The sequence below is a fragment of the Capricornis sumatraensis genome, chromosome 8 (genome assembly GCF_032405125.1).
Source record: "Capricornis sumatraensis isolate serow.1 chromosome 8, serow.2, whole genome shotgun sequence".
Lineage (NCBI taxonomy): Eukaryota > Metazoa > Chordata > Mammalia > Artiodactyla > Bovidae > Capricornis > Capricornis sumatraensis.
In genome coordinates, this window is record NC_091076.1 from 92,710,304 (window position 1) to 92,727,115 (window position 16,812).

At 49.9% G+C, this 16,812-nt stretch overlaps 1 protein-coding gene across 5 annotated transcripts in view; it reads left to right on the forward strand.

Annotated features, from left to right (window-relative positions):
* Positions 1–16,812, forward strand: part of ATP6V0A1 (ATPase H+ transporting V0 subunit a1) — a 53,270-nt gene that overhangs the window by 33,573 nt on the left and 2,885 nt on the right. For 2 of the 5 annotated variants that reach the window (XM_068979028.1, XM_068979029.1), the window contains exons 15-20: positions 705–823; positions 1,625–1,841; positions 2,208–2,315; positions 6,903–7,010; positions 12,134–12,251; positions 12,535–12,706. In XM_068979028.1, the coding sequence (XP_068835129.1) occupies positions 705–823; positions 1,625–1,841; positions 2,208–2,315; positions 6,903–7,010; positions 12,134–12,251; positions 12,535–12,706 (842 nt within the window). Of the gene's footprint in view, positions 1–704; positions 824–1,624; positions 1,842–2,207; positions 2,316–3,132; positions 3,208–6,902; positions 7,011–7,978; positions 7,997–12,133; positions 12,252–12,534; positions 12,707–16,812 lie in introns of all 5 variants that reach the window. The other 3 variants (XM_068979025.1, XM_068979026.1, XM_068979027.1) reach the window with 2 other exon arrangements.

Here is a 16,812-nt window from a genome sequence, read left to right on the forward strand (position 1 = left end):
GTATCAGCAGTCGCGTGATACAGTGACTAATTGGACTCTACTTTGAATAAATGAATTATTTTTAAAAATATGGATGCAATCAGGAAAATTTGAATATTAATGATTCCATGGTATTACAGAAGTCATTGTTAATGCTTTGGAGTGTTATGACAGTACTGTGGTGATTTTTTTTTTTTTTTTACTGCATCAGGCCTTAGCTGCAGCATGTGGGGTCTTCAATCTTGTTGCAGCAAGCAGGTTCTTTTAGTTGTGGCATTCAGGATCTTTAGTTGCAGCAGGCAGGATCTGGCTCTCTGACCAGGGATTGAACCCAGGCCTCCTGCCTTGGGAGCACAGAGTCTTAGCCACTGGACCACCAGAGGAGTCCTTTGTGGTTATGTTTTAAAAATGAGCTCTTACCTTTTAGAGATCCATGCTGAAATGTAATATGTGCAGGTAAAAGGATATGATATCTGGATTTTGCTTCAAAATAATATGGAGGTGGGGCATAGGTGAGGTAATTAATGATGAAGCAAGACTGACGAGAAGTCAATAATTAATCATTGCAGCTGGGCCATAGGTACATAGGAATGTTATGTTATTCTCCCTGCTTGTGTGTAAGTTTAGAATTTCTACAATTAAAAAAAAACTTTTTCTACAGTAGGGAAATATTTTTCCATTTGAGAACTATTTGTAATGCCTTCTGTCTTCTTGGGCTATGATAGATTTGGAACATTGCTACCAATAAACTGACCTTCCTCAACTCGTTTAAGATGAAGATGTCTGTCATCCTTGGTATCATCCACATGTTGTTTGGAGTCAGCCTGAGCCTTTTCAACCACACGTGAGTTGCTCTGTTTTGTCCTAAGAATTCACACAGTTCAGACAGTGCTTTTGCCTGAAGAAGTCATAACACCTTTAGGAGGAAATAATAACTCAGAGCACTGTTCTGTATTGAAGAAGTGCCTTTAAAAAAAATCTCACTTCTTCAAATGAAGCTTGCTTATTAATATTAGTCCCTTAACAATGTATGAGTTTCCCAGGTGGCGCTAGTGGTAAAGAATCTGCCTGCCAGCGCAGAAGACACAAGAGACATGGGCTTGATCCCTCGGTCAGGAAGATCCTCTAAAGTAGGAAATGGCACCCCACTCCAGTATTCTTGCCTGGAAAATCCTATGGACAGAGGAGCCTGGCAGGCCACCGTCCATGTGGCTGTAAAAAGTCGGACATGACTGAGCCCCCGAGCAGACAACATTCAATCGTTCTCAAGATCTTTGTTAAAAAAAACAACACCTTGTGTAATTTTCATCAAAATGGAAGTTGTGTTTTTTTCCCATGATGTGTAACTCACATAAACTTGTGAATTGTAGTCTCAGAAGGTACTTGATTTTCCCATCCCTTTCTCACGAGAGATTGACGGGGATGGTATTGGAGCTGTTCAAGGCTCAAAAGTTTGGAAGTCATTGTTGATCCTGCCTGTCTCTGTTGCCTCTAGTGCTTCTGGCTGTTGCTTCTTAAAGTGTTCAATTCTTAAACACAGAATTGATGGAAAGTTAGGTAGAATGTCTAGGGAGAGCAGTCCACTTGGTATGAGGTGACCCTGCGTCTGTTCACTGTTAACATTTTTTTCTGTCTTACTTTTTAGCTACTTCAAGAAGCCCCTGAATATCTACTTTGGATTTATTCCGGAAATAATCTTCATGACCTCTTTGTTTGGTTACTTGGTTATCCTTATTTTTTACAAGTGGACGGCCTATAATGCTAAGACATCGGAGAAAGCACCAAGCCTTCTGATCCATTTCATAAATATGTTCCTCTTTTCCTACGGGGACTCTGGTAATTCAATGCTGTATTCTGGACAGGTACGTCAATCTAGAGGTGGACTTTTCTCAGGTTGTTAGCCTAGGTCAGGAAGCCAGATGTTTCTGTGACCTGAAAAAAGCCTTTAAAACTCCTTTTTGGTCCACACATTCAGATCTAAATTCAACCCAGTCTCATTCTTTGGGAGAGTCGACTGTAATTTTCTGTATCCAGGCAGAGTGGAATTTATAACTCCCATCCTGTGGGACAAGCCTGGGCTTTGCTGCAACATCTAGTTATTTTGAGAAACTGATTATGTTTTTTATTCTTAGATCAGTAAGAAAGAACTATTTTAGGGGAAATCTATGCTAGAGTTGGAAACTGCACATTTGACTAATACAATGTGCATTTTCCTCCTTACTTTGCAGAAAGGAATTCAGTGTTTCCTGGTAGTGGTTGCACTGCTATGTGTCCCTTGGATGCTACTGTTTAAACCACTGGTCCTTCGCCGTCAGTATTTGAGGAGGAAGCATTTGGTGGGTATATTTCTGTTGCTGAAAGTTACCAGATTTTTTTTTTTTTTTAATCGGTGCAGTTCCTCATTGGATGTAATGAGTTGTGCATAACCTGTATTCTCTTAAAATGCACTTGTGTTGTATCCCAACATGAGCCCTGGACCAGCTGAAAAGAAAAAAACAAACATGTAATTGCTGTTCAGACAGCCAGATACTCAGCTTTGAGTAGCCCAGGTGGGAAGAACAAGTCATAGTTTTCACCTTTCCTGATGGAGCTTTGCTTATGCTGTGCTCAGCAGAATCCAGGTCTGGGCCCGTCTCGCTGCAGCAATAGCCGAAGCAAGGCTGCCGGAGCTGCAGACGACGAACCCACTCATGTGGTTTGCCTGGGCAACCACAGGGCTGACACCAAGACATTTTCTTTTAAAATGAGACCATGATACTTTCACCAGCCAAAACATCCGGTGTAGGGAAGGATTTTGTTTAAAGCACATCGATGTTTTTTCTTTTTAAAAAAGCAGCATACATACTTGTGCTTACTTTATGTATGTGTGCATCTGAATTACACACACACACTTAAGTTGCCAAATATCCGTTTCTGGCACTGCAGTAATGCTTACTTATTACATTGCCTGGTAAAGCCTAAAAGATCGTATTGCATGACTCTCATACGGCTGTTAGATTGTTACTCCTGTTGGAGAGCAGCTGAGTTACCAGACCATCCTTCTCCCTTTTCTGACCATCTCCATCCTTCCATGTGCCCTCCATTCGTCTCCCCTTTCACTCCCTCCCTCTCTTGTTTCCTTCTCCCTTCCTCTTTTCTCCCATTCACTATCAGGAAGGGCAACCTGTGGAGGCCCCAGTCAGCCCAACCCCGACCCAACAGGGACTAGAGGCAGCAGCGGCTGCAACAGTGAGTGAATTAAAACCAATGAACCATCACATATTGTTTAAAGAGGTGGCAAACAGTGCAGCAGAATTCTTTCTGAGTATGTTGAGAGCATGGGCCATGTGTGCTCTTGGGAATTTTGTCCTTGTTACTCACTGAGACGATGACAGAAAAAACCTCCACCTCTTAGGAACAGATTCTAGTGTCATCTTGACCACTAAGTTTCCATTCAGTGTGTAAGTACAGTCATGTCTGTGAACGCAGGGCGTTTGTCATACCCTCTCCAAGCCCATCATCTTAATCCAAGAGGGCAGCTCTTGGACTCATCCGTTGTCATGTGTGTATTTTGTGACCCTGTGTTGGATGATTTTTTTCATCATGGATTGAGAATATCCCTGTGATTCTTGAATTGATTTCCCTCCACTTTCAAGATTTACTTCAAAGTGATGGTTGGACATTTGGTCCACGTGAGCTGTGACTTACTCTCTTTCCAGTGGAGGCTTGTACGTGTCTCCTTTTCTGTGAGAGACTCGGAAGCCCTCACATCCTCAGCTGTTCATTGGGACCTCATCCCTGCCATGTGTCTCGTGTACTTTCCGCTTGGTGTAATAACAAAGTCATCTTCTGTTTCAGTCTTTCCTTCTTCCAGTGCTAACTCATGATTCAGTGACAGCCTCTGAACCTTAAGCATTTCATTATTTGTCCTCAAAACATCTCTTAACCAAAATCTTAAAATGCACTAATACCAAATTAGCCCAATCTATTCTAGGTAATAATGAATCTGTAATATTTTTGAAATCTCACCGGTAGCGGTTCTACATGTTCTATTGTATTCTAGTGGCATCATACTCTTTTAAATAAATGAAATATTTAGATGGTGACTGTTTACTTCATTAGGTGTTCCTGATCCTTTTAACTCCAAAAACTAATTATTCTTCTAGAACTAGTCTAAAAAGGCTGATATCTTGAATCAGAAGATATTTAAATGTGGCTGCTTACAATTGTTTTCAAATGAGGACTTACTCTCTTTTATAGAGGGGAAAAAAATACCCTAAAGCACCTACTGTCCATGTATTGGCATTCTTCCCGTGTGCTCTTCTTTCTTCTAGTCTTAGTTTAAAGTGTGCTTCTGCTGCATCAGTCTTGATGCTTTTAAATCTAGCATCCTCTTCTGTGATACTGTCCAAGTTAAAAGTCTCCGGTCGGGAAACCTGCTCCTTCGGAAGGACTCCTTACCCCACTGGTTCTTTAGCCAAACATCTGTTTCTGGAGAGCAGCCTGACTGCATCAGGATGATCACTCCATTAGGAGGGCCGTAGATTCTTGACCCCAAGAGCTGAGGATATGAACACAGATCTGGCTTTGTTCTGTCCCCTGTCCTCTTGGTTGTCTGTAAGCAGTGTATCATAGTTTTAATTTTTTCTTTTCTTCTTCCTGCTGATGTGTGTCTCATCTCCCTTCCTGTAACTCACACTTCCTCTGTTCTGAAGGGACACCTATTTTGTCTGGCTGGGAGGTTTAACCTGGCTGCCCCCTCACTTCATCTGCTGGTTGGGGAAAACTTCAGAAACGACTTTATGCTTTAGGTCCTAAAGCCTGCTTCCACAACCCAGGCACCCAAGGACCCAGCCCAGGATGCTCAGGAGTCCTGTCCTGTCACCAGTGTGGTGCAGAAGGTGCTGCAGAGTGTACACTTGTGTTACAAGTTCAATCCGCCTCTCGGGGGTCATCAAGTGTAATAGTTACACAACCTGGAGGTGCCCGAGGCAGTTCTCAGATCTGATTACACATCAGAATCACCTGATGAACTTTGAACTTGTTTCCTAGGTGTTAGAACAGAACAGAGAAGTGGAGGAAGACAGAGAGATTGCCCATAATGCCATGACCCCTCATGGCAGTATGTGTCACCCCCTTCTGACACGAAAAACTAAGAGCAATAGGTACCCTTGGTTAGGGCTGCAAATAGTGCTGACAGTGAAGCTTCCCCCACCTCCTCCTCCAGGCTGTTGTTAGCAAGTGGGGAATTTTGCCTTTCAATTTTTTTCTGCCAATATCAGCATCTGTCTGCCATCTATTGATAGAAATACGTATATACGTATGTACAGGTATATATATTTAAAACACATTAGCAATTGGGTTTTAAATTGTAGCACTTTTCTGACCCTTGACTTATTGTTTCATCACAGTACCCTTAGAGTTGCCCAGAAGTCCATAGGACTGTCTGTTGGATGTGCTAGTTATGTCACCATCCCCTTATAGATGGCTCTGGTGGTTGCTCCCAATTCTTTCTTTTCCAAATAATACAACATCCTTGTCCTTGTATCCTGATAAAACTTCACAGGCATAGGTGTTCCTAGCAGTGGGCTTACTGTCTCTAAGGGTGCATGCATTTTAGGGGGCACGCCTTTTCAGTTTTGGTAGACAATCAAAACGATCATACAGTTTGTCCTCGGGGAAATATTTTTTAAGATACAGATTTTCTAGGCCCCACCCTAGACCTATTAAATTTACCATTTCTAGAGGTGATATTCGAGACTGTCTATTTAATGAAATGCAGCTTTCAAGGTGATTCTGATACAACCGGTTCTCTGACGAGCACATGAGAACCATTACTAGAAGAAAAGAGAGAATCTGCCCAAACCTGGAGGGTCGGTGGTCGTATGCTGTGGTCAGAGATGCACACCAGAGGTGAAACGACGAGTGGGGACCTTGGGGTGGCTGTCCCAAAGCGCTTGCATATTGTTGGTGGTGCTGCTTGGAGGCCATTTTCCAGGAAAGCCGTCTGAACTCTTGCCTTGTTTGGCTCCCTGGGTGGCAGCCACGTGAAGTAGGTCTCAGAGCTCTTTCCTTGGTTCCTTTTCACTCTAGTGGCAGGTTAGCACTAATTGGTATCTGCCACACTTAACCCCAGTTCTGCCTGGTTTTTGTACCCAAAGAATCCCCTTGCCTCAGTAAACCCAAACTTTTCCAGATCAGGCTGACTTAGAAATTCTGGTCCTGGGGACCCTGCTCAACACGCCTGTGGAGTGAGAGGCAGCAGGCACCTAGTCAGCATCTGCCCGCATGCCTGTGAAAAAATTGTGTTAGCACTCAAAGTCCTCCCCTGAAGGACAGGGGCCTAACTCAGTATTCTCTAGCTGCAAGCTAATGAACATTAAGCTTTTTTTCCCCTGTTCTGTGTGACCTAGAAAGTCCTTTGTTCCTGGGCAAGGACCCAGTACATTTGGGGGAGAGGTTGGTGAAACTGTCAGGCTCCTGTTGAAATCTTAGCCGACCAGGTTGCAATCACCATGTCATCTGACTCCCCTCCCTCTTAGAAAGTGTAATCTTTAGTTCCAGAAAAAGTTAGGTCATTGAAGCCTTTACAGATAGAGTCACGCTTGTTAGGAGAGTCTGTTCCTACTAAGTTTGCACGCAAGCAGGATTCTCAGTTGGCATTGGCCGAGGCGAGGTTGGTGTCTCTTGGTGCAGCAGAAACTGCTTGTTGCCTCTGATCAGACTGAGGTGGTACATGTAGTTCAGGCTGGGCCTGGGCAGAGGTGGTTGGGGTGGGAACAGAGGCTTGATTTTACTTAGCTGTTCCATCAGCGGATTTTGTTTTTGTTGTTAGAATATATGCTTTTCTGAGGTTTGTATGTACTAACCATCGCCCTTCCCCACATCACAGAATGTCACATTAAAGCCCAGGCAAATTCTACTCTTTCTGTTCATCTGTGTAGGGAACTCTCAACTTTGGTGGGATCAGGGTGGGCAACGGACCGACAGAGGAGGATGCTGAGATTATTCAGCATGACCAGCTCTCCACCCATTCAGAGGACGCGGAGGAGGTAAGATCAGTGGTGTGGGCTTCCTCTCCTGCCATCGGGTCAGCCCTAGTCTTGTGTCCCTCCGTGGCCTCACTCCTGTCTGCTCCTTGAAAGATGAAAATACTAACACTGAGCATCCGCCTGCCTTCTGGACTTCTTAGGGCCCCTCAGCTGTTTTCCAGTGGCCCCTGCTCTAAACTCCAGGTTTTGCCTGCTGAGCTTGTAGCATTTTGTTCTGTTGTCCGGCTTCTTGAGTTCCGCGAGGCCTGCAGTAACCCTGTGCGTGAATCAGTTACTGACCACTCTCCTCAGACTGAGGCAGAGCCAGCCCCAGTGCCCCAGCTCTGACAGCAGAAACCCGGCCACTTTTGGTGGCCCCTTCGTCCCTTGCCCCTTCTCAGACTGGTTCCCGTGTGAACTTCAATCACTGGGTTTTTGAAGTCCTGTTCCACTAATGTGCTCTTGTGGCAGACATGTTCCGTGAGCCTTTTAAAGGGGTTACTTGCCTACTTTTTAAAGGGAGGGTGAAGTCTGAACATGCTAGACTTTTCCTTAAACCACCACCTCCAAGCTCAGTTTTTTTTAAATCAGTCTCCTTGCCTGACCGTTTGTACCACAAAGCCTCTGAGCTGAACTTTGAATCTCATCTATCCACTATATTCTTTTGAAAGCATAAAGAATAGGAATTGGAGACCCAGGGGACTGAACTGTGCAGTATGACTGACCGCGTCTACTGTGTGTATGACTTTTTTCAAAATAGAAATGGCAAGGCTTGGGATGCCTTTTCAAAATAAGTACCAGCACTCCAAGCACTGCTGATTTTGCTTTTGCTTTCCATTTGTGCTGAGGAGGCCTGTCTCTAACATGTTAGAACATTTAACATTCACAGTCCCCCACCCCCACAAGAAGCAATGAGTAGCCTGGTGCTTATGACTCGTGACCTTGTGTGTGGTGTGGCTTCCCACTAAGTGTAAATTTGTGTTTTCAAGCCTACCGAGGACGAAGTGGTAAGAAACCAGCTGGCTTTGGCTTCATGTTTATCTGGGGCTTCTCTTCCCATCCTTGTCATCACTCTGCTGTCCCTGCTGCATCCTGGGGCCCCACGTGACACCCGTGTACCCTGCATCTCACTGGCCATCTCTAACCAGTCTGTGAATCTGTGTTATGAAAAAGCTCATCTCCATTAACTGCATCTCATGTCAGTCACCTTTGTCTCTGTTTCATTGACTTTGCTGATCTAATGCCTTGAGAATGGCTTTACAAGGAGCTGCAAGTAATGTCTGCACTGGCATTCTTGAAGTGACTCCCCTTGGGAGTTAAACCCTGTTGGCCTCTGCCTTCCTCTCTGTGATGCTATGTATAGTCGCTCTGCCCTGGGGGTAACCATTTCCTCCTTGCTCCTCTGAGTGCTTATGGGAAAGCTCACCCTTCCTCCCTGAGATGCTGCCCACCTCTTCCTGCTGCCCTCATCAGCTTGATGATGCTTGGAGTGAGAATGCTGGACCTTTGCTGGGGGTCACCTTTACCTCCACGTGACCCAGTTGGAAGACAGACAGCTTTCAAAAGGAGGCTTTGCCTCTAGGATGCATTCCAGAAAAAAACAGTCCATCTGCATGCAAGGAGTTCATATTATCCCAGCCACACATAGAGAGTAACAGTAGAAAGAAAGTTGGCTAAATGTTCAGGCCACAGCCAAACTAGAAGGCCTTCTAGCTCGGCCCTAATTCACTTAGCAGTGTACACATTTTGAATTGGGTTTTTAATAGGCATTGCTGCACTGTTTGCATCTTTTCCCCAAATTTCTCTCTGAAATACCCAGACCTGTGACCCTTTCCCTTTTCTGGCTTCCTGGTGCTCTCTAAGTGGGCAGTGGGATGGGAATGGGAAAGGCTTTGCTATTCTGTGTGACAGCAGACAGTGCTCGGTCTTCCTGAAGGCTGGAGAGGCTCCTTGGATGGTATCTGGGAGCTTCTGTTCCTCCGGACCACTCCTCTGTGCATGGCCAGGTGGGAGTGCGTCCGTGTCAGAGAGGAGCCCAGCCCTCCCAGTAAGGCTGCCTCCAGCACCAGTGCCTCCAGCTCAGTTCTTATATGCGGCCCTGTCCCCGGGGAGTGGACATGCAAACAAGATGGGCTGGAATTCAGCCTTCCCAGTCTGTGGCCCCACCCCCGACTCCCTCAGATTGTTTCCCATAGCATCATAAGTAGTGAGGACATTCAGATAACTGTCTCAGAGATCTAAATACGTCACAGGTAGAGGCAGCAGACCCTCTCTCTGGGGGCGCTCTGTCCAGCTGCAAACCAGAGCCCGGCCCCTCAGTTGTCTGGGAAATCTTTGAAGGCTGTAACCATTCAGCAAGGGTCAGTGGGACCTCTCCCTACTGTGTCATCTCACCAGACAACATTCATCCAACCCATTCGTTCATTCACTCTCCATGTGCCAAGCACTCTGTTTAGCGCTGCAGGAACTGAGAGAAGAAAAAAAACAAGTCCTTGCCTTCAAGGAACTCCCAGACTAATTGAGGAGAGTCTGGGTGACAGATGCTGTGATCAAGGTGTGCCCAGGCTGCTGTGGGAGCACAGGAAGAGGGCACCTGACAGAACACGGGTGGGGGTGTGGAAGAGGACCCCTAGAAAGGATTCCCCACGGGCACTATTGCTGAGGTTAGCCTGGCCAAGCCAGAGTCCTCTGTGGAGGGAGGGCCAGAGGGAATGCAGACCCATAGTATGTAGTTACCATAAAGACACATTTTGGGGATAAACAAGTTTTCAACTTGCTGGAACGCGGTCAGGAGTTGAGGGACTGGTGAGAAGTAAGACTAGAGGTTGGCAGACAGCAGCCATAGTAGAGTATTAGGCAAGAAGGAGCATCACGGGGCAGTGAGGCTGCAGGTAACCCAGTGTGTACCATTGCTGAGTACCCTAGGGGAGAAGGGTGGGGGGGTATGTTGGGTGGGGGAGGGGCGCCGCCTGAGAGGGGTCAGGAAAGACCCGGGAGGCCCGGAGGGAAGTCAGGCATTGGCAGTGGGAGTTGGGAAGGAAGGGAGCAATAGGAGATGGAGGAAGGAAAAGCTGCAGGCCTCGGGCCTTCGTGAATGCAGGCAGTGGGAGTGAGTGAGAAGTCAAGCTCGACTTCCAGGTTCAGATGCCTGGGGCTCCAGTTATGACCCCCAGTTAGAGATGGGATGAGGAGTAGAAGTAGGTCTGGAGGGTCAGAGGAGAGCAGTCAGTGAGTTCAGTTTGGGTGGTGTGGAGTTGGAAGCACCTGCGGTGTGGCAGGAGATGTGGGCAGCTGGTTGGAAACCCGCAGCATGGAAGTAGAGGTGCCCGTTGGGAGCTCCTCCCGGGGTGGCCCCTGAAGGCCTGAGTGGCGGTGCTACAGGAGAGAAAAACCAAGAGGAAGCGAGCGTGTCAAGGAGAGGAGGAGGGCAAGGCGGTGGTGACAGATGCTGCAGAGGCGCAGTCACAGGGTGTCTGTTAGACCTTGCGCCCGGGAGCTAAGGGGAGCGAGCCTGGGAGGCGTGTGGAGCTGAGAGGGTGCAGCAGGTGAGCAACAGGCATGGCGGGGCGGCCAGGAGGCGGGTAGAGGATTAGACGGGGCATCTGCGGTGGCTCCGAGTCGGTCGTAGCTGACTCACATGGGCAGTGACAGACTCCCAACTGCTTGGCTAGTTTCTTACTTAATTCTCACCCCACTTGCCATCTCCCCTGCCCCACCCCTCAGTATACAGGTATGAAAACTTGCCCAAGGTTACAAAGTAGGAAGCTGGGAGTGAAAGAGAGGAGAAAGCAAGGGTAACGCCTGGAAGGAAAGCTTCATCTTCCATCTCTCTAAGGGATCCCACAGTCACCGCTTTCACAGAGCTCTTAGTAAAGCCTTGCACTCCGTGGAGATGGGGACCCTGTCCTTCCTTGGAGCGTGGACTGTGGGGCGACAGCCAGCAGCGGTGGCAAAAAGCTCTTAACAACATTGTCAGGATTGGAGTAACTATGGTTACCCTAGTTTTCAGGGTAACTAGAAGACTTTGCAAGAGCCTATTTCAGAAGAAAAGCCCAGAAATACTCTCGGTATACATAAGGGTGAGGGAAAATGAGGCGATTGCCAGAGATGGCGAGTTGGAGCTGGCCCCCCTCGCCACTGGCCATACTCGTGAGGCCTGGGCTGTTAGCGCTTCACCAGCCAGCCCAGCCCTCCTCTTCTGCCCTCATGCCGTTTCTAAAGGTAGTTCTTTCTGGTATCTTTTGGGGGTCATGTGAATCTGGAAAGAAACTGGTGAAAAACAGACTCTGACCTGCGGGCAAGGCAGACTTGGAAGGCGGATTTGGGCAGCGGCCCTCTGCTCACTGGGTCTGGTCTGGGCCCTGTCGAGAGGGGCTGCCTGCCTCCTGGCCTTCAGTGGCTGTGGCGCCGCCTGGGAGAGTGAGGCCCGGAAGCACACCTAGGGCTGGACCCTGAGCGGGCCTAACGGGAAGCTCCCCACAGCCCCTCCTGCTTATGCTGGAAATAATCTTTGATGTTGAAAGGAAAACCGGAAGAAAGGGAGCGTGAGGAAAAACCTTCATCACCTGCCCGAGTAGGAATTTGTAAAACTGCCAAAATGTCCCTGTGTGATCTTTTCAGAAGTCTCTAAAGTAGAAGGGAGTGACCCTGCTGCCCACATGTTGGGAAGATAAGGGGCTGCGGAGGTGTAGTCTCCTCCAGGCAGTTTGCAGCCTGGTGGCCTGTCACCTGACATGCATCCCAGGGAAGAGCCCTTCCTGCCCTCCTGGCTCTTTGAGAGCAGGGTGGTCTGCTCTCAGGCTCCACGAGGTGGAAGTCAAGCCAGAACGGAGCTGCCAGACAGCTCTTACCCCAACGTGCACCCCACTCCGGAGCTGACAGCCTAGTGGGGAGAAGAAGCAGATGTGTTGAGAAGAGGCTCATTAAGATAGAGTTCATTACAGTGTAGTGTTTTGAGGGACAGGGCGGGGCCCGGCTAGGGGCCCAGCCAGGCAGGATTTCCAGGGGTGGTCCCACCGAAGTGTCTCCACCAGGAATTCAGCTCCAGGGGCTTTGGGCCCAGGTAACCATTCATGCCAGCACTCAGACCCCTGCACGCTCCCCTCCCCGCCTCATTTCTGCTGTCTGGTTTCCTCCCCTGACAGTTTGATTTTGGGGACACCATGGTGCACCAGGCCATCCACACCATCGAGTACTGCCTGGGCTGCATCTCCAACACCGCCTCCTACCTGCGGCTCTGGGCCCTCAGCCTCGCTCATGCACGTGAGTGTATTTCTCTCAGGTCAGAAGCCATGTCTGTTCCTCTCGCTTGGGCACTCCCTACAGTGGGGGCTTATAGAGATGACCTTAGGGCTCTGGAATTATGGACTCCCGAATCACAGGAGAGTGACATCCCGCCGGGAGGATCCATGCTTTTGCCAGGTTAGCTGTTGAGGTCGCAGGAAGCCAGGGAGCAGGGCATACTGCGGTGGGGAGATAGCGAGGTGCATAGCCTGCAGCACCCCCGGCCCGACTGAACCGATGTCCTGTCTCTCCCCATCCCCAGAGTTGTCCGAGGTGCTTTGGACCATGGTGATCCACATCGGCCTGAAGGTGAAGAGCCTGGCCGGGGGCTTGGCGCTGTTCTTCATCTTCGCCGCCTTCGCCACCCTGACCGTGGCCATCCTCCTGATCATGGAGGGCCTCTCAGCCTTTCTCCATGCGCTGCGGTTACACTGGTGAGGGGCAGTGCGGGCTGGGGCGGAAATGTGTCCTTAGCTACACAGAGGGCAGTTTTACGCTGGTCCAAATTCTGAAGACACTAGGAAGTGTCTGCCTGCACACGGCCGTGCCCAAGGACGTGCGTGGCGGTGAGCCCCAGGAGTGTCCTCTGATCAGCACAGCCCCTTTCCCGGCCTTCAGGGAGGGCCCCGTCGCGTGCTGTCAGGTTGTGCTCCTGTGTTCAGCCTTCTCCTTCAGCGTCCTGATTATGGCTTCAGAGATCTTCTGGGGTCTTTGTTTGTTTGGGGTGTTTTGCACTGGCATTTAACTCTTTCCTGTCTTCAGAGCAGTGAAAGCAGCTGTGAAGTAGATTCTAAGTCCAGGGAGGCTCTGGAGCACACTCTGCCCTTGTCTTGCCCCTTATCCGTCATGGCGCCAGTATCTTTAGGTAGGACCCCGGCAGCTCTGTGAGTAGGAGGATTCTTGTTCCAGAGCATGTTGCTCGGTACACTGAAGCCATCTCGTCAGAAGGGCAGGTTTTGGATTTGTTTGTTTTCCTTCTTGAATGTTGTCTGTGGCTCTTAATGGCTGTGGATGGAAGTGGCTCAGTCCTGCGGAGTGGAGAGCTGGGGTCTGGTCTGGACTGTGACTCCACAACTTCAGAGTAAGGTTGGCAGATTTAACAAATAAAATTACAGAGCCCTCAGTTAAATTTGGATTTCAGATAAACACTGAGCTTTTTTTTTTTTTTAGTATTTCCCAGATGTCCATGGGACATGTTTACATTGAAAACTGGCCGTACCGTACTTTATCTGGCTACCTGACCTCAAACCCTGCCTCCTTGAATCTCCATTTCTGCCTTTACATCCTGATTCTCCCTCTCTTTTGGGGTCCATCGGCTCTGGAAGCTTTGGACCTGAAGTGTGCACACACGGTTGTGCCAGTTTAGGGGCTCACAGACTCACTGCCCCTCCCTTTGGGCTCCCGAGGCGAGATGATCTGTAGTGTTCATGATCTCAGGGTTAGGAGAGAGGGCTGAGACTCTTTCCGTTGCTTCTCAAAACCTGAAGAAAACTAAAATCTGAACCTGAGAAACCTCTTCCCCACTCCCCTTATCTTTGTTTTTCTCGCCTGACTTGTTTTCAGCTGAGCCTGCTCAAAGAATCCGCCATTTGTTGTTCTAAACTACAGAGGGAAAAGGGAGGCGTGGGAGGGGGAGCCGTGGCCGGGACTGACTCTTCCCTCAAAAGCTCCTTTAGGAGAATCGGCGTCAGGACACCGTGCTTTCTCCTCCCCCACGTCCCCTCCCCGCCCAGCTGTTGTTGACTGGGAGCCAGGAGTCTAGCCCGGCCGAGTGGCCCGACTGCTGGCGCGCTACCCGCTCTCAGCTTATCAGCGCGCACTCGCCCCAGCACACTTCCTCACCACCCAGTGCTGCCAGCCTGTGTTGACTCACTTGGTCTCTGAGCGCTGGGCTCCAGGGAACAGTGACCAACCTACCTGGACTCCAGCCCGAGTGGGGAGCCCATTACCTACCCCCAGGTCAGTGGGGCGCAGTCAAGGAGCTGGGGCAGACCTGTCAGAGCAGTGAGCCAGGCCCACATGGAGCAGGGAGGGGCCGCCTGGGCCCGATGTCCAGGGTGAACTGTGGCGACTGGAGGTCATGCTTTGCTGTCAGAAGGATTCTTCTTCCTCAGACTCACCTGTGGGCTTTGAGTGAAAGTCCTCATGAACGAGCCTGAGGAAGTAACGAGTGGCGAGTGAGCAGGCTTCAGAATCGGGCGACCCGAATTTAAATTCCAGCTCTGCTGGCACTGGCTGGGGGTGCCCCTGAGGACAGCACTGGCCTCTCTGAACCTCACTTTCTCTCCTGTAAAAAGAGAGGATAATGTCCATGTGACAAGGTTGCTGCAGTGAAGTAGGAAATACTGCACAGACCAAGTGACTGTCCTGCCGCCCTGGTGCGTCAGACCTGAGAGCAAATGCAGATGGGGCTGCCCTGCCGAGAGGGCTGGGGCCCCTAGAGGCGCTCTGCTTCAGTCTGTTAGAAGAGAGACCCCAAGGGGAGGCACATGAGACCACTTGAATGCCTCCCAGACGTAGTTTGCAAGGAATACGCTCATCAAATACTGTATCATACTTGCAGGGTGGTGGTTGTTTGGTAGGGGAAATTTTGGATAGGAGAGAAATAACACAGCAGTGCAGATTCCTTTGTGCACCTTTGAGAATCGCATCCCTGGAGACCTTTGCTTTCCCCTGCCACTAGAAAGGAGTGAGTGAAGCTGGTGCTCGTGCACCCCCTCCTGGCTGAGTGTGGACGTGCCCCAAGGATCTCAGTCCAGCAGGACTGCAGGCATCCTGAGTTATGACCATCCTGTGAGGGGTGGGAACAGCTGGGCCCGCTGAAAATGGCTGCAGGGACATTGCTGTGGTGTTTTCCTGGCTTCCAGCCTGGGCATCTTCATACCTGTCACTTTACCTCCGGTCTTCAGCTGGGCTTTCTTGATTCTGCTGCAAGGACTGCCCCATTACCAGTTCTGGGTCTCTTCGGTGGGAACAAGAAGAAAAACATCTGACTTGATAACAAGGATAAACCTTGAGACTGGGGGTCATGTAGGGACATGAGGAGGTGAAGGACAAGTGAAAACAGCAGGTGAATTCATGCACCTACCTGCTAATTCTGTCTCCTCCTGAGTTGTGTCTGTCTGTCTTTTCCCCCACCGACTGTGTGCAGCGTGGCCTTCTTGCCCACCGTAATGAAAGGTCTTTTCTTCCTCAGAAAAGGCAAAGGCAGGGGTGTGATTTGTGGTTTGAACTGTGGACACCGGATTGATGTTAATAGAAAACTTGTTGCCCAATGACCTACCTTCACAGGAACCTCATCCCTTCCTGCCTAGCAGGTTCCATGTGCACACTCACAGACGAGGGGCTAAAGGGGCAGATTTGGGAGCCACTTTGTAAGGAATACAGTGGCACCACAGCCAGACACCGCGGGTGGCTGAGGGAGTGGCTGCTCAGAAGAATGAACACCCCTGAAATGTAGCCCCCTGGGCTGACCTCATGGGCCCGCATGGGGGTCATCGGCTGGCGGTGTGCTGCAGGCCCAGCACTGCTCAGATCAGGACAGGACCGTCTTTCTAAAACCACCTCCCTCTGGCCACACCCCAGCAGGGAAGGGAAGAGGCCCAGGCTTTTTCCCTTCGTTCACTCAAGAAAACAAGATTTCTGTCACGTAGCAGGGGTCCTCTCTCCAGGGACTCTCAGTCAGTCCTTCCGGGCCACTAGGTGGCCTTTGCCAGGTGTGGGAGCTGGCAGAGTGACAGAACCCCACCCGACTGCCCGAGGCTCTCCTCGCAGCTGCTGAGTTGGAAATGCATTTTAGTGACCTGGGGTGTGGTAAGACCCTGGAGGCGTCCCAACCAGAGCCCCCCCTACTCCCTCCCTCAAGGAGGAAGGACTTACAGGGCAGCCAGCAAGGTCCCGCCACGCCCCGGCACAGAGAACTTCATGTCTGTACTTTGTCAGGAAGCACACAGTTCCTGGCTGGGGCCAGGGGGTGTGGGGGAGAGACCGGCAAGGAAACTGCTTTCCAGCTTTGTACTGGGAGGTTGGGGCAAGCACGACCAAGAAGTGGAGCCACACTGGCCTTAAAATACCCACAGTGTCCCCGGTGGGCACCACCCTAAGTCCTTAAGTGGCAGCTAGTGGGTGAAGGGGCATCAGGTGGTATGTCAGAGGGACCGCCCATCCGCTCACACAGTAGAATGTGTGTGCCCCCCTCCCAGGCCTGGGTCCCCTGATACACATGAAGCAGGCAGGATGATGGCAAGAGGCCTCTGCCCCTGACCCCTTGGGCCTGTGAACACATCCGCAGCTTCTCTCTTCAGCCAGTTTGGATCAGAACTGTTTGTGTGATGAGTCAGCCAGAGGTCAGACAAAGCACAGACCCCAAGGTGACTTGCCCACGGTCTGGCTGTACATGGTTGAATGACACGAAATGTTGTTGCTTGTGCACACAGCCTACCCAGCAAGGAGGATTCAGTCCTCAGAGCCGGGAGAAGCTGAAACCTACCCCCACCCGCACCGCATTCCTCAGGGGAGCTATCTGGAGCTGGACCCTCAT